This window comes from Astatotilapia calliptera, chromosome 23, assembly GCF_964374335.1.
Source record: "Astatotilapia calliptera chromosome 23, fAstCal68.1, whole genome shotgun sequence".
Taxonomy (NCBI): Eukaryota; Metazoa; Chordata; class Actinopteri; order Cichliformes; family Cichlidae; genus Astatotilapia; species Astatotilapia calliptera.
The window spans coordinates 46673484-46700602 of NC_137443.1; the positions used below are offsets into that span (position 1 = coordinate 46673484).

Sequence of the window (27119 nt, forward strand, 5' to 3'; positions counted from 1 at the left end):
ATTTATTTAACATTTAATCAAGCTGAGGCTGTAAAACGAAGCAGTAAGTACCAAAAACTGCAGTTCCTCTAATGGCCACTTGAGACCAACTCTAAAAGTGTTAACTCTAAAACTCTAACTCTAAAAATTCTCCATTAACTGCACTATTAAAATGTCCAACTTTAGAGCAAAAATAACATCTTTACAGATATTTTGGATATCTACAGCCAATTTTAGCATCTGTGACAACTACACAGGTTGAACTGTTATACAGCACTGTGGAAAAGTCTTCAGCTGTCCTTCATTTCTTTATATTTTGCTAGGAAAACGGAAAATAAATGGAAATACAAAAAAAAGGCGTAAAAACAGAGTTTGTACAATTCTAACAAGCCTGAAAGTCAATATTTGGTATGGCCCAACTTTATTCTTCAACACAGCCTGGACTCTCTTAGGGAGCTTTCGGTAATTTCTTTAAGCAGTCTTCAGGGACAGTTCTCCAGGCTTCCTGAAGGACATTCAAAGCTCTTCTTCGGATTAGGCTGCCTTTTGTTCTCTGTCAGGATGATCCCACACTGTTTCAATAATGTCGGGCTCTGAGGGATCCATCAATTTTTCCAAGATTTCCAACATCACTGGCTGAAATGCAGCTCCAAATCATGACAGAGCCTCCACCGTGTTTTACAGATGCCTGTACATTCACTGCTGTAGCGCTCTCCTTACCTCTACCATACATACTGACCAATGTTCCTTCTAGTTAGGGGTGGGTTTTTATAATCGATTTATCGATTAAAATCGATTCTGGCTTTGATAACGTAAAATCGATTCATTAAAATCCTGAATCGATTTTTTAATATAAATTTATTTTGCCCGAAATGCCAGAATCTCAGGTGAAAGATCACAAAATTTCAACAACCACCAAACAGCTAAGACAGTAAATGAGAGCAGGTACACGGATTCTGCACAAAGACTTAAACACACAGCGCGACCCGCGGATCAGAATCAGTGAGATGTCGCCTTTCTCACAGTCGGGGATGAAAGCCGACAGCTCGCTGACTCTGATCTGTCGGCGGGTCCGCGCTTTGTGTTCACGCCCTTTTTGCGCTGATTCTGAAGCTGTTAGTTTGATCTCTCTCCAAACAATACTGACTGAACCAGCAGCAAAAGAAGATCCAAACGCTTCACATAAACATCGTCATGAATTCACTCTGACTTTTACGGTTTTGCTTCGACCACGATGCACAGCTCTCTCTCTCTCTCTCTGTACTTCAAGAACAGTTTCCCGTCTAAAAATCTGTTTTCTTCGTTATTCGCTTTCTTGTTACGCACAAGTTTACAGCGCTGTTGGCCAACTTTTTTTTTCGTTTTATATACTTCCGAAAAAAAAACCTAATTTCTGCTGTTCAATACTGAACAAATTTAAACTTTTTAAAATTATGCAAAATGCAAAACGCTGTGTCTCTAATAAAACCGCTGTAACTTCAGAGGTGATGTTCATGTGTTGATTAATGGTTTTCTTTCGTTTTTTGATGTACTGCAGATTAGAGCTGGGCGATATGAGATTTTTTCATATCACGATATGTTTTTTTCATTTCAGGCGATAACGATATATATCACGATATAAGCCAAATAACTATATTTGTAAGATTTAAATGTGCCGTTGCTCACAAGTAAAATGTGAAATAATCAGCAGCTTGTTTTTATTTAAATATTTATTTCCCATAATAAGTTCAACAGGGTAGATGTACTTAAGGAACATGAGACTTTTTCAGATAAATAAAGGCAAATATTACAAACTACACAAAAGGCAGCCGCTAAAGCGTTTAAGTTTCAAAATAGAACAAACGAAACAGACTAAACTGTCAATTCCACTTAGAAACAAAATATTAATTCTAAAAATAAATCTTAGTTTGTTTTACAGAAGAACAGACAAAATTGACTAACTTTTGTCAATATCCATGGCAACATCCAATAAACTGAGAACTAAAAGGAAATTCTCAATCTCTCCTTGTTGTATAGCTGAGCTTTTCAAACAGTTGTAACAGTTACTTTAGTCTGACAAAAGCCGAATGACGAATTAGCGCTTCCAGTCAGAGACTGAGGCTACGTCCACACGTACACGGGTATTTTTGAAAACTGAGATTTTCCGTTTTCGTTTTAAAAAATAATCCCGTCCACACATAAAGGCAGAAATGAAGGAAAACGCTGCTATGAACATGCCAAAGCAGCAGGTGGCGCTAGATTCCTAACCGTGCCGAAATGTTGGCCAATCAGAAGTCTAGAAGCCTCGGTGGGAAAAAGTAAACAAAGCTGGGGCATAGAAGCAGAACCGAGTCGTATGTGTGGAGGGACAGTAACTGTGTGTATATGTAAGCATTTAAACACTGCAGAGAGTAGAATTAACAGTATTGTAGAAATTCATTTCACCGAAACAATAACGTGGCGCACAGTGTGACGCATGCACCAGTTTATTGTATTTCCAGACTTGCTTTCGGCACAATTTACAGTGCACGCTACTCTGTTTTTTGTCAGACTTGAAATAGCCGAAATACCTTCACACTACGGAACTTCTATGGCTCTTCCGTTCGACAATCTCTCCGGCGTTGGAACCATCATCTGTTTTCTCTTCGGTCACGCTCGGTTGATTTTTCTAGTCGGCACACTCATTTCCTCCATTACCCGCTGGCTGCTTCCCAAACAAACACACGTGCGGCTTGGCACTTGTGCTGTACGTAACAAGTCACGCGACGTGACGCTGCGGCTGTGATTGGTTCGGCTCTGCGCTACTTAATTTGGATTGGCTGACCTTTTTTTTTTTTTTTTTTTTTTTTTTTTAAGAGGACAAGAGCGGCGAGGTCTATCGCGATAGTTTAATTTCTCTATCGAGTAAAAGTTATATCGCGATACATATCGTTATCGTTCTATCGCCCAGCTCTACTTCAGATTATTTTTATAAAATCCAGGCCAGGAAAACCTTCATGTTTTTCTGTGTTTTATCTTCAGCTACTTTGACACAAAGGCCTCTGCTGTGACGCTCACACCTTTGATAAAGTCTTGCGTGTGTCAGCTTCCTTTTTATAGATACAAAAATATGTAAATGTGCTGATTTGAATTATAATATTTCTGACTGTCAAAATTTCCCAGATTCAAATCGAATCGAATTAAATCGAATCGTGGATCGAATCGATTCTAGAAATGAGTGACGATACCCTGCCCTACCTCTAATGTTTCATGTGTCTGAGCGAACACACAAACTCTCTGAGCGTCCCTTGGACCACTGTGAGCAGCAGCAGACGTGTGCACTGTGGTCACGCCAGCATCCGATCCAAGTTACATGTTTATTAAAATAATCTAATTACAGCATTTATGTTAGACTACTTTTAATTAACTGCTTTAGCCCACTTACAATGAAAAGAAAAATAATCTTGTTCATGACCTGTAGCATGTTAACACTATTGGAAGTAAAAAAAAAAAAAAAAAAAAAATATATATATATATATATATATATATATCTGTCTGGGAGAGAGTCTGTAACTCTGTCTGCAAATACAGTAAATAATGACCAATGTTGGGCAATTACCGGTAACTAGAGTTACTTCTTCAAAAAGTTACTGAGTTTTGCAAACAACAAAGTTTTGCAGCTGTTTACCTAAAAATGCAGCCAAGGTGTTTTTAAACAAACATTTCAAACTATTTACAGAACAATCAGCTGTTCTGCATCAAATCTGATGCCACACAAATTATTTGTTTCACTCCAAAAATAATTTGTGTCCACTATGAGATGAAGGAGAACAACAGCCTGATACCTGCAGGCCTGACAGCAGCAGATGTGTCACTGCTGTAACACCTGTAACACTCAGCAGGCGCCTCATTGTTCTGACACACAACACACTACTGACTACACTACACACTAACTACACACTCACTACACACTGACTACACACTCACTACACACTCACTACACACTCACTACACACTCACTACACACTCACTACGCACTCACTACGCACTAACTACACACTCACTACACACTCACTACACACTCACTACACACTGACTACACACTCACTACACACTCACTACACACTCACTACACACTCACTACACACTAACTACACACTCACTACACACTAACTACACACTAACTACACACTCACTACACACTCACTACGCACTAACTACGCACTGACTACGCACTAACTACACACTGACTACACACTGACTACACACTGACTACACACTCACTACACACTAACTACACACTCACTACACACTGACTACACACTGACTACACACTGACTACACACTCACTACACACTAACTACACACTGACTACGCACTGACTACACACTGACTACACACTCACTACACACTAACTACACACTGACTACGCACTGACTACGCACTGACTACACACTAACTACACACTGACTACACACTGACTACACACTGACTACACACTGACTACACACTCACTACACACTGACTACACACTAACTACACACTGACTACGCACTGACTACACACTGACTACACACTGACTACACAAGATTTGTGCTAAACGAATAATGAATCGCATCATTGGCTGGACTGTGGGATAAGGTGGCATCGTTCTGATCCCATACAGGAGCAGCCTGTCACTGACTAAGACTGTAAAACAGAATTGTTAACGTATTTATTTTAATTTCAATTCAGGTTAGATTTTTTTTGTGCGCAACGCAGATTTTCTGTGCACAGAGACGTGCCAGCAGCTTAGAGGGAACATTGATGCTGACAGTGTTTCCCTTACTTAAGAACGGCTCTTTGACATCCATCCTAGACGACCTCTGTCCGGGTTCCTCAAATTTTTTATGACCCACTGCACAACACGCTAAGACACCAAGTTTTCAGCTAATGTCTCTTTGGAATTAACTTGTTGGTGCAAAAAACAAAACAATTTTATATATTTAGCTAATCATGCTGCTACTTGCAAAGTCCTTAAAGATATAATTAAAAACTTGCTCTTTGCTAACTTGTCTGTGCAGACACATGCTTGAATGTTTCATGGTTCAGTGTTAAATAACTTAAACAAAAAAAACATTCCTCTGAAAACAGTAAGGCACATGGACTCCGTCACTAATGAATCAAAAAGCAACACAAAATTACATGGCTGATTGTGCCACATGTCAGTGGCATGTTTAGTTACACATTATCGCTCATTAGCAGGTATCTGCGTCTATGGATGCTCCTTGGTACCATCAGTAAATACCAACACCCTCTTGTCTATCCCCCAAAAACCAAGATGAGTTTGAACCTTCAAGATATGAGCTCAGTTGGGTGATAACTAACTAACTCTTGTTCAATATTCAGTTTTATTTAAAGGACACTCCAGGGAAGCAGCTGTTTTCTCCTCTAAGTATATGTTGTTTTAAGCCTGTTTATCTAACGGGGGCAGCTTGCTGTCCCCAGGGTTCAGGTAACACCCGAGGTCTACCCTCTCATCCAGATGCGGTCATGTCGGCCTTCAGATCACTATAGTGATTGCAAAAAATAGCTAATTTGGAAACCAGTGGCTATCGCCATCTTTCATGTATATATAGTCTATGCTTTAAGGTATTTAATAAAAGCTGAATTGTTTCCCCTACCTGTCACCAGGGGGCTCTGCGCTGGACTCTGCTCCATGAGCACCATGTGTTGGAGCAGGGGACTGTGTGCACCGTGCCCGCCTGTTCCTGCTCCAGCCTCGGCCAAGTAGGGGGTCAAGTGGCCACCGGAGAGGAATGGAGGGCTGAGGGAGAGGGCTGGCTGCAGGCCTCCATCCTGTTGGGCTGAGGTCACCTGGAAAAGAGCGTGCAAGCATATTTGAATAGATAGTTGGAGACAGTGCACTCTAAACAAAACAAATTCACAGTTAGAGAGATGCACAGTCTGCAAGCTGTTCAGTCAAGTTTCCTCCTTACATTAGAAGCAGCAGTGGCCGTGGCAGTGGCTGGCAGCCCCAGGGTGATGTTGGGTAAAGATGGGGAAGTGTAGAGGGACAGCTGGCTAACGGAGCCACGATCAGCACCGCTGCACAGCCTCTGGGCCAAAGATGCCTGGAAAACACATTTAAATGATTTATCTGTGTTTGCATCAAGGGAAAAAACCTCCTGCACACAGATAACAAAAAAAAACAAACAGCACACAGAAGAAAAAGTCCACACACGGGGAAAGATCTACATTTGCACCCTCACTGCTGATGTAAAACTGTCACGGACAGAAGCCTCCTCCACACTGCCTGAGTGCCCCTAATGGCTGCCACAAATAGCATCTTGCCAGCTCCTCAGCCTGCCTCCTTGTCCACAGAACAATAATCCGAACATCCCTCAATCACAGCCTTCATACGTACTCCAGGCTGCAATGTTTTAAAGCTAATAAGAGAACCTGCAGCACATCGCTGGCACAAAGGAGCCAGGCTACAATTTCAGAGATCAGGCTTAATAAGTTTTATGCTAAAATTACAAGAACAACAACAGAAAGATAAATGGCATCTATAACAGCAAATGTATGCGTGTGCGCTACCTCCGTGTTGTTGGAGACTGACACAGTGATGCCGTTCTCATTAGGGATGTTGTTGGAGCTGTTATTTGGAGAGCTTGGGCCCGAGCCGGGTGCGCTGCTACATGCCGAGTCTGAAACGCGCGCAGACACACAAATCAAACACACAAGAAACCAGCAGCAGTGTGGAATGAAACTCTGAGCGAGCCGTTTGCTTGCCTCTTACCTGCCATGTCGAGCGAGCGTTTCTTGGCGCTGGTGATGGGACTGTCTCGGCGACGCAGCAGCGGACTGCTCCTACGCTCGCTTACCTTCTGCTTCAGCCGGGAGCGCAGCTTCAGGTTGGGCTCAGATGCTGAAAGAAGATTGGCCCGGCTTTAGTCAGCGTGGAGCCACTACTCCACATCGAAAGAAGGCAGATGAGATGTTTTTAATGACTTCTCTATATTTTATTGTCTGGAAACTAATGCATCAAATATTTAAAAAGCATCATGGCTGCTGTTTTGCACTTCCTGTCCAATACAATAAGTGCCAACTTTCTGCTCAAACTTTTTCGGGTTCGCTCAATTCTTTAGCTAACCACGATAATTAAACTAATCTTTCCATGTTCCCCCTGTGAACCCTTGACGTTCTCACAGCCCTGGTTGGAAATCACTGCACCGCAGCACTAACCTCCACTTCTGTCACCTCTGGTAAATGGGATATTTTGGTTTCTTGCCAACACCAGCTGAGGAGCAGCACCCCTGTCAAACCTCCTTGATGTTAAACAGATAACTGGCAGCTTTGGATGAATCAATCGGCAGGAAGTGAGAGTTACCTGAGCTACAGTCACGCAGACTTTCAGCTTAAACTGGGAGCTCTACACACTGATCAGCCAGGGGAGCACCTTCTACCGAGCGGCTCTGTTACGAAACCTGTTAGGTGGACAAACTGTTACATGCTGCTATTCATTTAGTGTACAATTCCCCCCGCCTACTGAGATGCTTTCGAACAAGCCACATTCTGATTTTCCCAAAGACGTTGTGGCTAAAAAGCAATTAGCTCCAATTTGGGAGCCGTGTCTGACTGGCTAAAGGTCTTTTGGTCTTTTGTGTACGCTGTCACGGACTTGTGAATGGATACTGACAGAAGGGAACGGCATGTCACCTCATTAGCCTTCATGGCTCAGACCATGAAGGCTAATGCTCGGTTTATTTTACCCTGCCAATCAGCAGCCTTGGATAATTTTTCTATTTATTATCCAATTTTCAGTCATCAGAGGATAGATAAAATCAAAAACAGGGCACTTCTAACCTTTATTATGACATAACCAGTTTAACCGTCTACTATATCTCTTTTAAGACTGACAGGATAGGTAAAAGCACCCAGAAGCTACCATCACCGGAGCAACTGTTCCTTTTGGGAAACGATCACAGATGAACTTGTTCCCGTTTGCAGTGTCAAGTAAAAATAAATGTGTGGAGAAGACACAAGTGTGAAATATGAGGTGTGAAGGTACAGTAACACAAAGTGGGAAGGAGAGCTCAGTCCAGATGGAGTCAAACCAATTAACGTTGAGGGGAGGTGGTTTTCAAAGCCAATTTACTACAAATCCAATAAAAACTCTGTGACTCTGCTTTAGATTTTAGATCTAAATTAAGCAAACCCAAAAAAAAGGGTCTTTGTCATAACAAATACAATATTTGGTCAAAATGAAGGCTGCTGATTAAGGCTTTTGACTTTTTGAATGCTGTGAATGTTCCGGTGTATTTCATCACTTTTCACCAAGCACAACAAGAGATTCTGATATGTTCTGTTTTAATATTTGTTCTAGTAGTAAAACTACTGTATCTACTAGGGGTGCAACAATACACAAAATTCACGGTTCGATATTTTTTCGATACAAAAAATGTTCATGCTTTTTTAATTTGTCATTTATTAAAATTATAAATATGTATTTTAACTCAAAAGTACAGTTTTTAAATTTAATGTTGCTGAAACAACAAAGTAATAAAAAAAAAAAATAACTATCTGATGGAGAAATCCCTCATCTTTGGAAAAGAGTTTATTACAGAGAAATGGCTCTTTCAAAATAAAAGCTCTACTATACGCTTCTTCTGGGCTATATTCTCAGCAGCATATTAAACATATCAGGTCCCCATAAGGAGAATCCTGTGCTAACGGCTGTCTAAATGACTCGGGTAAAGTTTGTAGCATGCGTGCTTGTTGTTTTTGTCTGCTTCCACTTGTCTTTGCAGGAGGATGCTGTCGGAGTAAATGTGCAGTCATATTCGTTGTGTTCCCACTAGTGCTGTCAGCGTTAATCTGAAATGACATTAACGCCACAACACGGCAAATCTCCGTTAAAGAGCTACCGCCGATCGCCCCGTGCGTGGGGCTGGACGGCGTCAACACATTAACGAGCTAACTGCGCTAACGCAGTAGTTCCCACCCATGTAATTGAGCATTGCGTGGCACATCCAACATACTGTTTTACTTTAGTCCATGACGCGCTTACCTTCAGGGTCATACGTCACATGAAAACCAAAATAATTCCAAAGGCCAGATCTGAATGAGGGTGGGGGAGGTTCAATTTGCCATGTTGCAACGAGCTTAGCTTCTGTCTTGCTAGCTTGTGCTGCGCTCAGTCTAGGCGGAGTAGTCGAACGCAGATCCACTGAGCGCTCAACACAGACAGCATCGTCAGAAGAAAAGTTGATAAAATAAATTAAAATTTTTGTATTGTTCGATACATATGCGTACCGAACCGAAAGCACTGTATCGAACGGTTCAATATCGAGTATCGTTGCACCCCTAGTATCTACAGTACTGTACAAAAGTCTTGATCTACTCCCTTTTGGTCACATGTATGGAAAAACTGTATAAGGTTAAAAACACGATTTACACAATTCTGACGAGTTTGAAAGTTAATATTTCGTATGATAAGCTTTAATGTTCAACAGCCTGAACTCTTTATGCAAGGTTGCCTTGCTTGTCCTTCTTCAAGGACATTCAAAACTTTTTTTAAGTGTCAGTAATGCTGGGCTTCTGGCTTTGAGGAGGCCAAACTATGACTGGTCTCTGTCCAGGTATGCTTTAATCCAGCGGTCCCCAACCCCCGGGCCTCGGACCGGTCCGTGAGTCGTTTGGTACCGGGCTGCGAGAGTTGAGGCCCAGGTGTGAAATGTTTGGTTTTCAGGGTTTTTATCGGTTTTCAGCGTTATTTTGTTATCGTTTTTATTGTTAACTCTGTTTTCCTGGGTCTTTTCACGTGTGTTATGAATAAATCTTTTTTTCGGTACCGGTACTAGTTTTATTTTGTTGTATTTATCCGCGACACCTTAAAGGCCGGTCCATGAAAATATTGTCGGGCATAAACCGGTCCGTGGCGCAAAGGTTGGGGACTGCTGCTTTAATTGCATTGGCAGTGTGTTTAGGAGCATGTCATGGTGAAAACTGAAGCCAGTGTCAATCGGACACGCCAGATTCTATTGCATAGTGGATGAAAATCTGATTATACTTTTCTGTATTCATAATTTCATCAATTTTGACAAGATCTCCAACACCACTGACTGAAATGCAGTCACAAACCATGACAGAGGCTCCGCCGTGTTTTTCACATGGCTGAAGACACTCAAGAAAAACTCTGAAAGACCTGTAGGCACCGGGGAACTACTGGATATAACCACTTAAAAAAAAACCTCAGACAAAGTCTATCTTCTTGAAAGCAAAGTATAAAGAAACATGTCTTCTGTCATGATCAATATTGAATGAGCACGACCTTTCGAGGAGAAAGAGTTTGAATAAATGCATCCATCAAATCAGAAATAACTCCTGAGTCGTCATTTCATTTACATCTTTGAAGATTCATGACAGATCTTGTTTTTCTTAGAATTTGAAAATACTAATAGGCATTTTATTTTCTGAAAGGAAAACAAAGAAATGGCACGACAGAAGAAGGAAGGATAACAAGTGGCCCTTTGAGTAATTAGATTTCTGCTTTCGTTATTAGCAGAGGAAAGAGGAAAGACATTTTTAAAAGTCAAAGCCGAGGGGAACTGACGAAAATGTCAATAACTGTGAAAATAGGTTTTCTCTGCTCTTTGAGGGCTAAAGAGAAAACAAGACCAAATGTGGTGCTCATAAAAACACACGCGGTGTTAAGGGAATCGGTTATATCTAAGGCTGCATTATCATGTTTCTTGGACCCATCTTCATTCTCTAATTTTGGCAATCATTGCACAGAACAGGCTAATTAATTTTACATTAATTAATTTTTTTAAGTTTGCTGTTCAAAATTGCAAACTCCGACTAGTGATAGTCTGAAAGTTGTATTATAAGCCTGTGAAAAGCAAGAGCACACGCAATCAGAGCGATATGGCTACATAAATGGTGTATTGTGGCCCTGTTAAACGGGGCCTTAACCAGGGCGCCCAGCTAGCATTCAGTGAGTGACGCCCCCACAGCCGCATGTTGCTTTGTATATATGGGAGATTTATACGGTCCAGTTATCAAGCAGCAGCATGTACTGTATGCGTTCTTGTATTCCACATGGACATGCTGCCCAGTGAGGCCACAAAACAGCCTCGCTCATCAGTGAAAAGACAAGAAGGCTTCACTTTGTTTTCCCCTCTCATATCTTTATTGGTGTGTGAGAACATGTTCTAGACAGGGGCATTGTTCATGTCGTGCTCTTTCACCCCTAAATGCATACAGAAATAGTGTCAAAGACTCAAATCCCCTATTAGCTGGCTTTGCAAATGCCTCTGTAGTTTGCAACAGGAAGCAGCTGTTCTCGACCACGGTTGGTTTTGCAGTGACAAAGGCGTCACCTGCCCATACCACACTGTAGTGGGATGGTCAGGCCAAGAAGCAGTGCCAGCGTGTTTCTTTGTAACGACAGAGTGAATGTGGAAGAAAGTGCACAGCATTTCTGAAGACAGCATGAGACGTACATGTTCATCGTCTCCTCTGTAGACGGACGGTACAGTGAATGCACTTGATGTTCTGGGACAAAAGGTCCTCAGGAAACACCTTGTGTCACCTGACTCTTCTACCTTTTACACCTTTAGCTTGCTTAGAACTTAAACCATGTGTTTAGTTACAATTTTGCACCTTTCCCACAGCTTGGCCTTTAATAAGTTGAAATGTCGTCTGGTGTAGACTTCCTGTTCTGTTGTTGGACAAGTATAAAAAGAAAAAATCATCACCTGATGACATTTGGGTGGTTTTGAGATACAATTTCCAGCAAATATGGTTCCTTTTTTGCTCTCCACACACTGAGTGTACAATGGAGAACAAGTGCACCAAAAGCTAAAACATTTCTGGGACTTGTTCCATGCTGTAACATTCTGCAGAGTCTTATGTGTAGATTAGAAGTAGTCAAAGTGAACTGATGGACGAAGAATTACAGGTGAAAGGCTGCTTGCTGCCATAAGGAAAGCATGAAAACAATGAGTCCGTTTTACTGCTTACAGATTTGCTTGCATTAAATCTAAAATCTCACGCTGTTCAAGAAGTAACCACAGTTGTCACCAAATCAGCCGGGACTCAAAAAGAAAGCAAACTTTTTGGCTTGTTCTGTCGTTGCACTGTAAAATGGTAAAAAGGACGACGGGGAGATGCACAAAAGAGCGTTGTTGCTTCCTTCGGCCGTTGCTGGGAGTTCTGGGTTCCAGTCCTCTATTTTATGGCCTGGCGGTGATATAAAAGAGCCTCTAAACTCCACCAAGCTGCCATTACCATAAGTAAACCCCGCAAAGCACGTCAGTGCTGTGGGCAAATATCAGGGCGGCACAGGTTCCCCTCTCTCTCGGCAGCAGAGCACAATCCTCAGCCTTATAGAAATCCAGGGACGGGCTGACACTCCAGGGACGATCTTTTCACTCTCTGCCATCTTCCAGTTTTTCTCTCTCTTTTTTTTTCCATTCTGCACATAAAGCAGATTTTGCTAAGTGTGTAATCATCGTGCACTTGCTGGATTTAGTTTAAATCCTGCATGCCAGCTCTCATTTTCTATGCTCTAATCATCTTTCTCAAGGAAATGATCAGCGAAGCTAGCAAGCACCTTCTTCATTCTCCTTTTTCTGTTTTCACTCATTTCTACTCATTATCTCCTTTTCTTCCTTCATGTTACTCGCCTCTTTCTCCCTCACTTTCCTCTCCTTCTGCTGATCTCCCAGGGTGGAATGCAGCTGTGTGGGCCAGTGTCAACTGTGGTCTATCTGTTGTCGTAGCCAGCAGCCTGCAGGCTCAGAGTCAACAGGGCTGGAGCGGCCTGCCACTGGGCTAAGTGAATAATTGCACTGTAAGACGACCGCTGCTTCACGGCTACACCACCGCACACACCACTCGCACTTCGCACACCCACACAGAGCTACACATACACACACACCTGACAAAAGCACGCTGAACACAGCTGGTTTTACTCGCTAAAGCTTTAAAGACATCTGATGTTTGAGCAGCAGACCCAAAGAATGACAGATTGTGCACCACAAGTAAACTTTTATCTATTTCTGTGGTGTGTGCAGCAGTTTTAACTGCTTTAATTCTTTTTGACATGATGAGCACCGAATGTGAAACAAAGCTTTCAGCTCTGTGAATCTGTTTTAGTTTCTGGACAATAAGAAGTGCATGCTGCGCTTGTGTGTGTACATATCTTACATACACTATGTGAAAAAGGTATTTGGCCACCTACACATTAAATTTACTAAAGCTTTTATGCTATCCTATCCTACAACCCTAAGCATCAGTATGGTGCAGCTACAAAAGCTTCCACCCCTCTGGGAAGGATTTCTACAAGAGTCTGGAATAAATCTGTGGAAATCTTTACCCATTCATCCAGAAGAGCATTTGTGAGGTCAGACACTGATACTGAACTCACATTTTTTGATCTAGTTCATCCCAAAGGTGTTGAACGGGGTTAAACTCACCAAAATGCATCCAACCATGCCTTTTTTGGACTTTATGTACTGGATCACAGTCATGCGGGAACAGAATAAGGACCCTCCCCAAACTCTTCTCAAAGCTTGTACTCACCTGGTGTATTGTTTTGTATGTGTATGTGCTGTTAATTTATGCAACTTATAATAGTACTGCTGTCCTTCTTGGCCAGGATGCTCTTGTAAAAGAGATTCAATCTTAAGAGTAGGGATGGGTACCGGTATCCGGTGCCATGATGGCACCGGTTCTGACATAAACGGTAGTAACCAGACCGAAAAGCAGCGCACATTTCGGTGCTTTTTTTTCCTGAGATGTGATACACTTTAGATTTTAGCCAATCATTTTACCTTTGCGAGCGTAGTAGGCGGGGCCAGGTACGTACGTTCTTTTAGAGCAGAGCTACAGATTAAAAATGCCCAAGGCGAAGCGGTCAAAGTCTGGCTGTACTTCACAGCAAAAGATGCAAACTCAGCAGCAACAAGTGCTTTAAGCTGATACTGTGATACTGTCAAAGGAGGTAACACCTCGAATCCGATGAAACACCTGGCGACGCATAGCGGTTTTTTAAAAAGCCGAGAAATGCGCCGTATTTGATAGCTTGCTGCGAGACCTCACACCGAGCACATCTACTGCGGGTTTGGTGCCTGTTATCGGACCCGGAGTTAGCAACATCCCCCAAGAACCCGAAGAGGAGAGTCCTGGCCCCTAGCCCTGCCAGTGTAGCAGGAATGATGAGGATGATGATGGCAGCAGCAGCCGTTCTTCTCTGCGTGAGTAGCTTAATGTTGTTCATGTATAATTTACGTTGAGTAGGCTAACCACGTTATTACATTAATGCATGTAAGGTGAACTAGCAAACACCGTCGTAGTTACATGCGGCTGTCTTCTTGTTTGATGGCAGATACTCCCTTCACCCTGGCCAAAAAGGCTAAAATGACCAAAGAAAAAGTGGAAAACAGTTAAACATGAGAGGTTTAGGACAAATTGTGTGTTCTCCATTCTTTAAGCACCAGTTCGAGCACTGTTAAAGTACCAGTTTGGCACTGGTATCGGATAAAACCTAAATGATACCCATCCCTACTTAAGAGTTTATTTTCTCCGGGTTAAATAGAGGTTTATTTTTTTTAAAACTGCTCCAGAGTTTACTGGTAGTGTGCTTTATGCTTGGCATTGTACTTGATGTAAGGCAGTTGAAATTTCACCAACTGACTTGCTGCTTTGGTGGCACATTATAGTAGTACCACACCCAAATTCACTGAGCTATGTTGTTATGTAAAGGGAGAGTGGCTTTTTAAACATTGAAGAAAAGACACCTGCAAAAGCACCTGTGGAAATGTGGAAGTTTAAGAGGACCAAGAACAGAGCCCTGGGGAACTCCAAAGGTAATTGGAGTTCTTCACTACTAACACAGCCCTCAAGCCAGTTAGTCTTAATATTCAAATATCCAATACATTAAAGGAAATAACAGTAAATATAGCTGTCATATTTTGGTAAAAAACAGTAACTTTTTACTATTCAAACTATCAGTGTCAAGCTGATGTTTCTTAGCGCTCACTGTACTGAACTACACTTACCTACACTTGCACTCTCTACTGCTCTCATGTAGGGAATGCTGGGAGACCCTGACAGCCTAATCTGGATGTGATTAATGGAGCAGTGCTCAGTGCCATCTAAATAATTCTAGATGTGAGTCTACATGGCAGCTACTGGACATTAAACTTTCAATGTGTGTGTGTGTGTGTGTTTGTGTGCGTGTAATTCTCATGTGTGCATGCAGCAAATAGATGAGTCTGCACTGCCAAAACAAAGTGTATCCACATGCGTATGTGTGGGGACCGCACCAGTCTTTCGCAGTGGGAAGTCATCCCGGGGGTTGTAGACGCCCAGCACAGGGTGGTTGTAGGTGGACACGCCAGTCTGTGGAGGCGAGCTCTGGTCCAAAGAGCTGTGCTGGGTTTTGCTGCAAAACACACACACACACACACACACACACACACACACACACACACACACACACACACACACACACACACACACACACACAGTATTAAAGGGGCCACCAAGATCACAAAACATGTGCAACAAGGCAAAACACCGATAACTCACTGTACACGTGACTCAATGAGTAATCCAGACAAAGTAACGAACTTCATGGCTGTCATAGATCTTTATGATTAAAGCATCATGCAAATCCCTTGGCAAGAACACAGAAATGTGCTGCCATCTGTTCACTGCCTGCAAAATAAGGTGGTGTTTGCAGGCAAAGTTAAGCCGTGTTGGCTTTGACCCAAATGCATGTTCCTGACAAGCGGATGCACACACTTGTCTCTTCCAAACTGAGTCCAATGAGTGGAGAAATTTAGATTACAGAGAGAGGCGTAGAAAAGGAGAGAAGCAGGCAGATATAGAAAGATACACTTTGTGTTACTTTGAGCTGTTGAAAGTCAACACTTGTGGGTGTTTCACTGGGTCACACATCAAGATTATGTAACGTTATTTATTTGGTTTTGCGTTTGCAATTTGTGGTTTCAGTCCTTTTTTGTTGTAGCACAAAGACGCATGTAGTCATAGGGAATAATATTCGGATGTGCTACATCCAGGGCTGAACTTCAAAGCTAAATATGGTAAATGGTAAATGGCCTGTATTTATATAGCGCTTTACTAGTCCCTAAGGACCCCAAAGCGCTTTACATATCCAGTCATCCACCCATTCATACACACATTCACACACTGGTGATGGCAAGCTACATTGTAGCCACAGCCACCCTGGGGCGCACTGACAGAGGCGAATATATGTCAGGCCTGTGTCAGCAGTAGTGAGCGCTAATATTAATTTAAGGGCTGTGCTTTTATTCTACAGTTCTGAGTTATTTACACAGAGAGAAAAGTCAACTGCATATACATTTTCATACAAAATATACAATTTCCTTCACACAGAGTCAAACCAGGACTGCAAACTCCTTGCGAGTAGGAAAAGTTGGCGTCCAGTGATTGGAGTATTTATATATAAATATAACTGATGTGTGTTTGTATATTAAATTCTGTAGCTTGCATTGAGCACGCTGTCTACAATGTCACTGACGGGCAATAAAAAACATGTGACAGGAGGCCACCAAACCTAGAAAGAGGAAACAGCAAGTGTGCACACCTGCACAAGGCTCCCGAGATGCTACAATAACCATCCAAGGCCAAGTCTTCAATGTGAGGGTCCCTATCATCAGCTTCCAATATGCAGCTCTATCACGTGTGCGTGTGAGCATATGTGTGTGTGCGCGGGCTGCCATCTTTGTTTCATAACCCTGCTAGATCCATCTTTCAGTCGGGCTCACACAGTGTGGCAGGTGTGGAGGAGAGGAAGCTCGCTGACAGATTAAGATACAATCCAATACATTATTCAGCCGCTGTCAGAGACAGAATTACCATCCTACACTTAGAAAGACCTGCAGATGCGTTCAGGAGTCTTCTGCTGCTTACAGTCATTACAAAGAATCAGCGGCGGCTCGCGCACTGACAGGAGGGAGAATGATTTGATGTCAAACAAACTTTTTGGTTGAGTGTATCATGTGCATTACTAGCTGAGCTAATACCACAAAAGATGCTCCTCACCGGTACCAGTAGGGAGCGTCGTTGGGGAGGCCTCCTTGGTTGATGCTACGCTGGGCCAGTGCCTTCTTCTTATTCAGGACGAACTCCTGGAGACGCATCTTCACCTCGGTGCTGGCCACAGCACCTGAAAGAGAAAGCCACGGATAAAGTCATTACAGCTGAATGTACGCTACATCACGAGCAATTACCATAACAAGTTAGACACCGCGACTGAACTTGTAGGAAGACTGCGCGGAAAAGGGCCAAGTGTCCATGGGTGGTTGACGCGATAGTTGGATGTCTCATCACAATTCTCATAATCAGTTTGATCTTTTTCACTTAAGTGTGAAACGAACCCTATTACACTCTTCCACTGTAACATGTTTCAAAGCAGATACTGTCTTCATTAGGTTTTTAATACTGTGGGTGGCAGAGTGCTGCCTCACAGCAAGTCCTGGGTTAGAATCCACGACTTGTGTGGATTCTCTGTGAGTACTCTGGTTCTCTCACAGTCCAAAGACATGCATGGCTTTAGGTTAACTGGTGATTCTACATGTGAATGCGGGCATGAATGTTGGCCTCTTGTCCAGGGAGTAGCCTGCTTCTCGCTTTATGACAGCTGAGATAGGCTCCAGGCCGCCCCTGCCACCCTAAATTGGATTAGTGGAAGGAAAGATGGATGGATGGACTCCAGTTTTAAATGGCTAATCTCTGTAATCACATATCTATTAGGAGTTGGTGGGCATGCGTGTTGTTGTTCCTGGGTTTTTGTTTCCCTTTTCGAGACGCAGGTAGGCGGGGCGGTGCTTAATGGCATTCTGGCGGCGTATCGGACGTCATCAGTGGGAGCATTTATGGAGCTGAGTAACGGACGTCTGGTGTCGCAGTATCGTCGCTTCCACAAGTGGTAACCTGCTTTTGCAAGATTAATCTGTTGCTTCCGCGCTACTGAGCTGCATGTTTTAAGATCCATCTCCTGCCTGCTTTCCCTCTGCACCAGCCTGTCTCGCCGCCTGCCTGTGTGTGCTGGCCCTCTTTGGATCTGTGACAGAGACTTACCTCGCACCGGCCTGTGACCACTGCCATACCTGTATTTCAGTGTTTCAAGTAAGCTCTCCAACTCTCCCCGTCCGCCTCAGTTTTACTCTCGACGTTATCCCCTAACTCTGTTTTGTCGCTCGTCCTCAGGTAGCTCCGGTGCGCCATCTATCCTCCCGCATACCTCGGCTCCGTTTCATCCCCTCGGCTCTGTCTCCTCGCACATTTTCCCGGCCACTGTACATAGCCCCTTCCCTTGTAAATATTCCCCTGTCACTGTAAATAAATCTGCTTCACCGCGATCCTGTGCCCGTGTGTGTTTCTGCCACTAAATCCCCCCGTTTAAATTCCCCTAACAATATCTGCATGTTCATATGTAACATCTATAGGCATGAGATGAGACGGTGTAACTAGACTATCCCAGCTAAGACCTCCAACAGGAGAGATCTTATTCCTACTCCTCAGATCAGGTAATTTTGGATAACCGATCACTACATGCAGGTTAAAAGTTTAGAGTTCGTTTGGCGGTGATTTAGTTTTTATCTTAAACCAAAACTTGCACACATATCAACTGACTACGGATTCCTGTGTCTGGACTCCTGAGATATAGGACACTGCCCCCAGAAGCTAAGGGGGGAATCAAACATTGCCACAGCTTTGTACCATTTAACACCACTTATTGCACGAATACCTGCTCCAGTATTCTCCTGAAAGCTGTTGCCACTCAGACAAAACATCCACATCACTGCCAGCATATAAAGAAAAGAAGTCAAAATCAGGACCAAAGATTTATTAATGTTTTCTTTCCAGAAAGTCCCATCTTTATCTTCAGAGGAAATTCAACAATCAGATCAGAATCAGAATCAGAATCAGAAAGGGTTTTATTGCCAAATGTTGAGCGGGTTTACAACATTAGGAAATTGCTGCGGTGCTTCAGTGCAAACATACTGTTATAAATTAAGCTTATTAGACTCCCTATTAGCAAGGACTTGGCAACAGTGGGAAGTAAAACCTCCCTTTTAACAGGAAGAGGGCTAATTTGTTCAGTTGTCTTGTATTTTCTAAACTTATTATGCATAAATCCCATCTGGAAGCTAAAATCAACTCGTCAACTGGAAGTCATTGAACAGTAAAACTTGAACGTCTGACCTTCCTCAGACGTTTAGGCAGAAATTAGTGTTTGTCTCAGTTTTCTGTGTAATCTGGGGTGCTCAATAGAAAGATACGAAAGTGGGCTTTAAGTAACTGCGACTATCTCCCGATTTTTAAAATGAAAAGAATCAGTTGAGAAAAGAATTAGCGGATTAATTACTAAAATAACCAATCAATCAAAAAAACCATGCTCTCGTCTTACAGTGAATCAGCAAAAACAGACTTCTTGGATAAAGAACTGTGGTAAGAAAGAAAAACGCTACAAACTAAGAAATTTACAGACCACAAACTGCACCTTTGCAGATACACGTGAGAGCAAACACTGCAGTCCTCTCTCTTGCTCTTTTGGACACACACACACACACACACACACGCACACGCACACACACACACACACACGATCTGTAACCATTTTCCATATAGTGTGTAAACGGCTCTCAAGGACTCCTGTCCACTTGCTTTCAATGAACTGTTGAGAGACATCCAGCAGGCAGCGGTAACAACTCGGCCCAGCTCCAGCCAAGGCCACCGGGCTAATACAGCTCGTTTACCACAGTAAATACACAGGTTCTCCAAGTAAAATGGAAATACACAGACATGCAAACACACACGCACAGAAGCGCACAAACACAACGGTCCTTTTGAAGAGAGAGTTCTCGATAACTCTGGCAGATGCTACCAAGCTTCCTGACTGTATAGACAGGAAACAATAGCTCACAGTAGTGGTGGTGGTGGTGGGTACCCTACACACGACATTATATGCTGTAACTGTAACACTGAACTGAGTGTGAAATCAAATGCTGTTCATAACGTAAGCTACTAATATGGGGACGACAACCTCTAATTATTGTTTCCAGTGTTATCCTGTTGATGCATCCCAGTAGGTTAAGTTCTGTATGTATTTATGGAAAACATAAATGCACGCAAGTCTCTTGCTTTGGGGACACTCATATGGATCCTATAAACCTGAAGGTATTTATTAAACTCAGAGGAAAGACTCCCACAAACAGTGGTTAGCAACAAGCACAACTTGGCTCCTGTTATGTTTTAGTTAAACCCAGATTAGATTCATTACTGGGTACGACCCACAGAGATTCACAGCAGATTCTGTTGTGAGTATAGATGTGGTAGAGAATTCTGTATGACAACTGCAGGTTCGTAGGAGCTTTGATCAGCTTAGATAGTGACATACTGAGGCACCAGTGGTGACAAAGTGTGAACTGAAGATGAGAGAAAATAAATAAGTTACATTTGCTGTTATACTGGTTCAATATATGATTTCATATGGTTTTGCTGTTCAAACTGGGAAAGTTGGCTACAGGGCGCAGGCTTGGCTTCAGATTCAGTTTGACTGCTAGCGCTCTCAGTATCACTCATCTTGCTTCAACTTACTTTCTTGGCCCCTCTCCTTGTTCTTCAGCAGCAGCAGCTTCTGTTCTCTCTGCTGCTTCTCCAGCTCCTGCTCCCGACGGTGGTTCTCCATCTTCCTCTGATGTTCCAGCAGCTCCTGCTGGTGCTTCAAAGCCAGGAGCTCCTGTTGCTGCTGCACGAAGAAAGACCACAATCACATTAGCAAATATTCACCAAACGGGCGACTGATTGCAGATAATTCCAAGTATCCTGCACGGAAGTTTGGAACTGTTCCTTATTAGCCCTCACATCTATCTGTCTACATATCATGAGATGAGATAAGATAGGCTTTATTAGTCACAGAGTTGGGAAATTCACATTGTTAGAGCAGCAGAGTGAACACAGCAGGAATAAATAGGTCAACAACAATACGAGCATGCAAAAACACAGAAAACTACAAGGTTATATACAATATTTACCATATTCACAAGAGCTTTATGTTTCCTTCTCCGTAATCACCACACATGTCCAAACAACAAACTCATCCCATACTTTTGTGAGCATGTCTCACTACAGTCACTGCTGTTGCTATGCTACCTACCAGTGACCACGTGAAACTCACAAATACGCTTTTTCTAATAGCTCAATTCAATTTTATTTATACAGCAACAAATCACAATGACAGTTACCTCAAGGTGCTTAATATTGTAAGACAAAGACCACAATAATGCAGAGAAAATTCCAACAATCAGATGACCGCCTGTAAACAAGCATTTTGGTGACAGTAGGAAGGAAAAACTCCCTTTTAACAGGGAGAAACTTCCAGCAGATCCATGTGGCCAGCTGCTGCGACTGGCTGGGGTCGGTAGTATACAGTAGGCTACTGTATATGAAGAACTATTACCACTTGGGTCATTCCACATAAATCAACCATTTTTTTAAAAAGTTCCCACGTGACCCCCTCAGAATCACATCATTGATTTTTTATGTATGATACAATTAGTGCATTTAATGAAGAAGTGCAAAGGTTTTACACTCTGAGGTGGGTGAAAGCATTTTTGAGCCCTCACGTCTGTAAGAACAAGAGACAGACATTCAATTTTCAGGCCTAAAACTCAGCTCCAGATGTCACAACCTGAAGCCAAAATCAATTTCTGTTGCATCAACTTGACAGGATATATCACATTTTCAGTAGCAAAGCTGCACCAATTTAATGTCTATGATGCAGAGGAGCAGGAACAAGCATTAGTGCCTTAGAAGTTTCATTTGTGGCTTTAACCTCAAGAAGGGAATTTTGGGGGTTCATTTTTAAAGGTCATGTCAACATGAAGGATTGGTTGGTTGATCAAAACAGGTCACGGCATATGAAAGGTCTCATTGTTTACCTACATTTTGATCCTAGGCTCACCTTCAATCCATGATTACTTTCTTATATAGTCATATTTTCACCTTGTGGCTGTGAAATGGTGTTAACTTGCACTTTGGACGCGCTTTTTGCACCGATCGAACAACTTTAAGTCCCGAAGACGTTTTATTTCCCCACAATCTGAGCGCACATAAGAGCCTGAATCACAGTGGCTCTTCCAGATCAGTGGATCTGAGTATTAAACACAAGTGTCACAGCAAATGGATGGTCCATATGACATGTGACATCATCATCATATGGCAAAAGAATCTGAACAGGAAACAAAACAATCACCGTCTGTGATCCCGGACATTCTGGGTGCTCAAATTCGAACGACTTTTAAGAACGTCAGGAGCTTAAAGGAAAGAAAATCATAGCATGATGGTGAAGTTTTATATGCCTAAATTAAATATACTAAATCTATTGCACCAAAGAAATCCGCTGATGCTACTGGCTCACTTCACGGACTAAACCTGCTCGCCTTATCAGATACCATCACTTTGCAAAGATCTTAAAAATGCAACCATTTCATTACTTGGTCGTCTTTAAAAGTCGAGTAGTCCCATTTCTGCTTTGCTTGAGTTGCCATCTGAAGTAAATACATCTGACAGCTGTTTAAAGAAAAAAAAGGAGGGGGAAAGAAATAAAACCTTTGCAGTTCTATAAAAAAAATCCCCAAAAACCTCAGGCCAGAAGCTTAAGCCTTTAAATAAATATAAACAATTTAACAGGGGGATGAGGCTTTAGTAAAAAAACACATAATCCAATCTGCTTCTTCCTCAGAAAAAAGACAGAAGAGCATCTGTTAAATGCTCTGAAATCCGCCTTCCCTGTGCTTTTATACCGCAGAAACAAACTCACCTGTGCCCTGACGGCTTGTGCTGAAACCAAAAAGGTCAAAAATAAAATCACAGTAAAAGCCAACCTGTGCTTGGAGACACCTCTTCATCCCACTTGAGTGTCCTAAGACCCAGAGCCTGACTGTGGATAAAAGGCTGAAGCTCACTTTCACCCTTTTCGCAGCCGTAATTTCAACAACATAAAGTACAGAGTCAAGCCTCCGAATCACTTTGTAATATGGAATAAATAGGCAAGCTGCCTGCACTCCGCCAGCAACATAATGACCTCTCGCTGATGTGCCAAGGAATCAACACCCTGGGCTCCTTTCTCCCTTATCATTGTGAAACCAGTGGCAATATTTGATTAGTTTACTGTAACGGCATGTAATCAGGTCGTGATGGCGTCTTTTTATTTTTTTAAGAAGTGTAAATAAACGCTCAGTAGCCGGGACATGCGCTCGTGTTTACCGCCAGGGTAAATCAAACGCTCGAGACCGGTCTGTGAATAAATTAGCGGCTGAAGGTGAGAGGAAGGTGAGGTGGGGCCCGTGAGAAAAGCTCATCGGCTGTCTGGCTGGCTTCCAGCCCGACGCCTGAATCCTTTTTCCTTTTTTTGGTCTTTCAATCGAGGTTGGGGGATAAGGGATTGAGTGGGTGGCAAGGCTCAAAGTAACCTCGCCACCCACATTCACACAGCCCAAACCCCTGTGGCTCACTAGGCCAGAGATGTACACAGCGCTTTGAGGGCCCCGAAAAGCGCTATATAAATGCAATCCATTATTATCATTATTATTATTATTATAGAAAATGTTGCCACTTTTTGACTAAATACTCTGAAGAGTTTCCGACTGTCTCAATTTCTGAGAGTTCCCCGTTGTTAGCATGTGAATCAGCGTATGTACGCCTGCTGCTATGGGTACTCGAGTATGTGCTACTGTGGGCATGTGTTCGAGTGCTTGCTGACATTTAAGAGGATGTTTAGGTTTTAATGGCTGTAGATTTCTGTGCGTGCGTGCACACAGGAGCTGATTGAGGACAGGCCTCACTGCTCAGTCTGTGCGTCACTCTCCTCCATCTGCGCGCCGCCACAACTCAAACGCACCTTCAGATATCCTCGCTCATCACTCGGCATCACAAAAATGACAAAACAGGACGGAAAACTTTGGTGTTCCTCCACCGCAAAAGAAGTGCGTATTCCCGCTCCTCCAGAACATCTTATGTACGCGTTGCTGGTCTGGAGCATTCAGTTGTGTGTTAACACGATGCCAAGGAGGAAAAAACAAAGGCAACTCGTGCTGCCCATCAGTCTGGGAAGCATTGTAAGGTCATTTCCAAACAATCTGAAGTCCATTATTCTGCACTGGGAAAGATTATTCACAAGTACAAAACATTCAAGACAGTTGCCAGTCTTCCCAGGAGTGGACAATTCACCCGAAATTCACCTCAAGGTCAGTGCGTGCAATGCTCGGAGACGCTGCAAAAAACCCAAGAGCTACATCTCAGACTCTGCAGGCTTCAGTTAAAATGGTAAATGTTAAAGTTCATGACAGTGCAGCTGGAAAAAGACCGAACAGGTTGGAGGGTAACAAGGGGCAAATCTCTTTTCTTTAAAATAACAGGACAAGAACAATTTCTGTTTGCAAAGCTGCATCTGAACAAAACACAAGACTTCTGAAACAATGTCCTTTGGATGAGACCAAAGTTTGACCATGACGCACAACAACCAAATACATCATACCAGCTGTCAAGCATGGTGGTGAAGGGCCACGATTTGGCCTCAGCACCTTGTAGTCATCGATACAATGATGAAATCCACTCTATACCACAGTAGAGTCAAAGTGAGGTCATTGTGGGCGACCGTGGCTCAGGGGGTTGGGAAGCGCATCTGTAACCGGAAGGTCGCCGGTTTGATCCCCGGGCTCTCTGTCCTGGTCGTTGTGTCCTTGGGCAAGACACTTTACCCTACTTGCCTACTGGTGTTGGCCAGAGGGGCCGATGGCGCGATATGGCAGCCTCGCTTCTGTCAGTCTGCCCCAGGGCAGCTGTGGCTACAACTGTAGCTGCCTCCACCAGTGTGTGAATGTGAGAGTGAATGAATAGTGGTATTGTAAAGCGCTTTGGGTGCCTTGAAAAGCGCTATATAAATCCAATCCATTATTATTATTATTATTATGTCCAACAGATAAGGTTGGACCCAAACGGGGTCGTGCAACAGGACCATGATCACAAGACTGAATGGATCATTTTAAACGTCTAGAAAGGAAAAAGATACAATAGAGTGAAATTACAGGAAGAGGAAAAAAACAGTGAAATACAAAAACAAAAAAAATTAAATGAAGAAAAATGTAAACCAAAAGTAAGAGACAGAAGAAAGTAGGAGGAGCGGATGACACACAAACAAATGAGGGAAAAGTTTAAATGTGAAGACAGAAGGAAGAAGTGAGAGAAGGAACAAGAAAGGAGAAAATTAGAGACGGGAAGAGCAAGGGGGAAAAAAGCAGAACCAGTAAGGAAGAAGGAAGCACAAAAAGACAAAGGCAAGACAAGCTCGAAAGAAAAGGAAAGAATAAATAAAAAGGTTCGTAAAGAGGGAAGCTGAGCACCAAGAGATCAAGAGAGCAAAGACTTGCATGTGACATTCAAACTAATGTAATCCTGCACGTCGCCATCTGATCTTCTGCCCCCACAATCCATTTTTAGACAATTTATTCTAAGTCCTGAAATAATAAGTAGTTCAGCTGTATCTGCGTGTATTACAATTCATATTACAGCAGTATTCTTCTAAAAAAGAGCAAATACTGGAATATCTTTATGTGACATTTCTGCCTCTCGGGAGCGCTCCGGCGCTCTCGGGGGTGGGGGTGGGGGGCTGATGTATTAAAGCTTCGGCGTGTGGGCGTGATGATCTAGATTCACTTTGTATTTCCAGGTCACTGTGACATGTGATCCAAGCTCCAGCGCACACTGCTGTGCAGCTCTGTTTATGTTCCCCAAGCGTCCGGCCCGGGCCGTTCACACCAAACCGAACTTTTCACTTTTTCACGTCGCCCTGAGCACACCGTATATTTCTGGATATTTAAAGTAAGGCTACAACAGGGCTTGTGCATAACTTATGTAACACCAGGGGAAAAAAGTCTTTCGCACATTTTCCGACTTCAACCACATGCTCATATTGCTCTTCTCCATCTCTGGAGTTAAAATAAATGAAGGCAGACTGCCTCCTTGTTCTCTGCTCCCTCTTCACTCGCAGCATTTAAAGGTCTCACAGGCTGAGTTTAGTCTGCTAATGAAGAATCCCACAGCAGACTACATCAAAGTCTGTCTTTGCTTTGTTTAGGACAGTTTTAAATAGGTTTGAGTAACAGGCCCGCTGCTCTGCTTTTACACTGATGGAAGAATTAAAGTGAAATCAGTGTCCAACACAGCGTTTGTTCCTCGCTGACAACAACAATATTACAACCTGTGTATTTAAAACAACAAAAAAATATTAACAGTTTTACTGCTTCACTCTTCAGGGCTTATTAGCCGCATTTACAATGATCGTGGAGAGAGCCGATGCTTACCAGAAGTCTGACAAATTTAAAATTAGTAACCAATCGATACAAAAAACTCAAATTTCTTTGATTACCCATTTGCAGCAGTGTCGATACCTCAAAACACTGAACATCACTCTGAGGAATTTCAACAGGTCAGTAAAGCTCCTGTTTCAACCACGCTGACGTATTTAAAAGTTATAATAAACGTCAACACATTAATGTTAGCCGTTTAGCTATTAGCAGTTACCCAATAGCCATGTTACGGTGAATTTACGGTAAAGTGGTAGGTATTAATCTAAACTGAGCCTCCAGAGTCTGCAACCTACGTAAATGTGCTTGTGTGCAGTAGGGCTGCCACGATTTGTCGACTAGTCACGATTACGTCGACTATCAAAATCGTCGACGACTGATTTAATAGTCGACGCGTGGTTTGAAACTTTGTAAGATCACAAAAGACGCAGGAATAAGTGGCAGGATTTAAGAGTGTAATAACGGACTGAAACAGAAGATGGCAGCATTGCATGTACAAGGATGTCAGCTACCGTTAAACCCCGAAGAAGAAGAAGAAGCAGCTGTGTCCCAGAATTCATAGCGCGGCCCAGCGCAGTTTCCAACAATGGTGGCAGCTAGTTAGTTTTAATGTTACTCTTATTATTCTTTCTGGGTCACAAAATAAACGTTTAACATATTTTCAGGCGAGAATGTAGCTGTGTAAACCTCAAATATCTGCTCAGTTTATCAGGACACCACATATTTTCAAAAGCGCTCCGACGTTTTCGGAGACATCTGTTACCCACTAGC

The 27119-nt window shown here is 42.7% G+C and overlaps 1 protein-coding gene and 1 long non-coding RNA gene across 8 annotated transcripts in view; one reads left to right on the forward strand and one right to left on the reverse strand.

The window, feature by feature from the left end:
* LOC145424057 (histone deacetylase 4-like) overlaps positions 1-27119 on the reverse strand; it is an 88263-nt gene that overhangs the window by 22398 nt on the left and 38746 nt on the right. For all 7 annotated transcript variants that reach the window (XR_013905008.1, XM_080296849.1, XM_080296847.1 and 4 more), the window contains 7 exons: positions 20581-20731; positions 17020-17143; positions 15255-15373; positions 6719-6847; positions 6517-6626; positions 5916-6050; positions 5601-5793 (listed from right to left, as the gene is read on the reverse strand). Coding sequence is in view for 6 of the 7 variants with exons in the window: in XM_080296849.1 (XP_080152975.1) it covers positions 5601-5793; positions 5916-6050; positions 6517-6626; positions 6719-6847; positions 15255-15373; positions 17020-17143; positions 20581-20731 (961 nt within the window). In the remaining variant the exon portion in view is untranslated. The remainder of the gene's footprint in view (positions 1-5600; positions 5794-5915; positions 6051-6516; positions 6627-6718; positions 6848-15254; positions 15374-17019; positions 17144-20580; positions 20732-27119) is intronic.
* On the forward strand, positions 16028-19636 carry LOC145424058 (uncharacterized). The gene is made up of 3 exons (XR_013905009.1): positions 16028-17905; positions 17999-18105; positions 18187-19636. It is a non-coding gene; the product is annotated as an uncharacterized LOC145424058 (long non-coding RNA).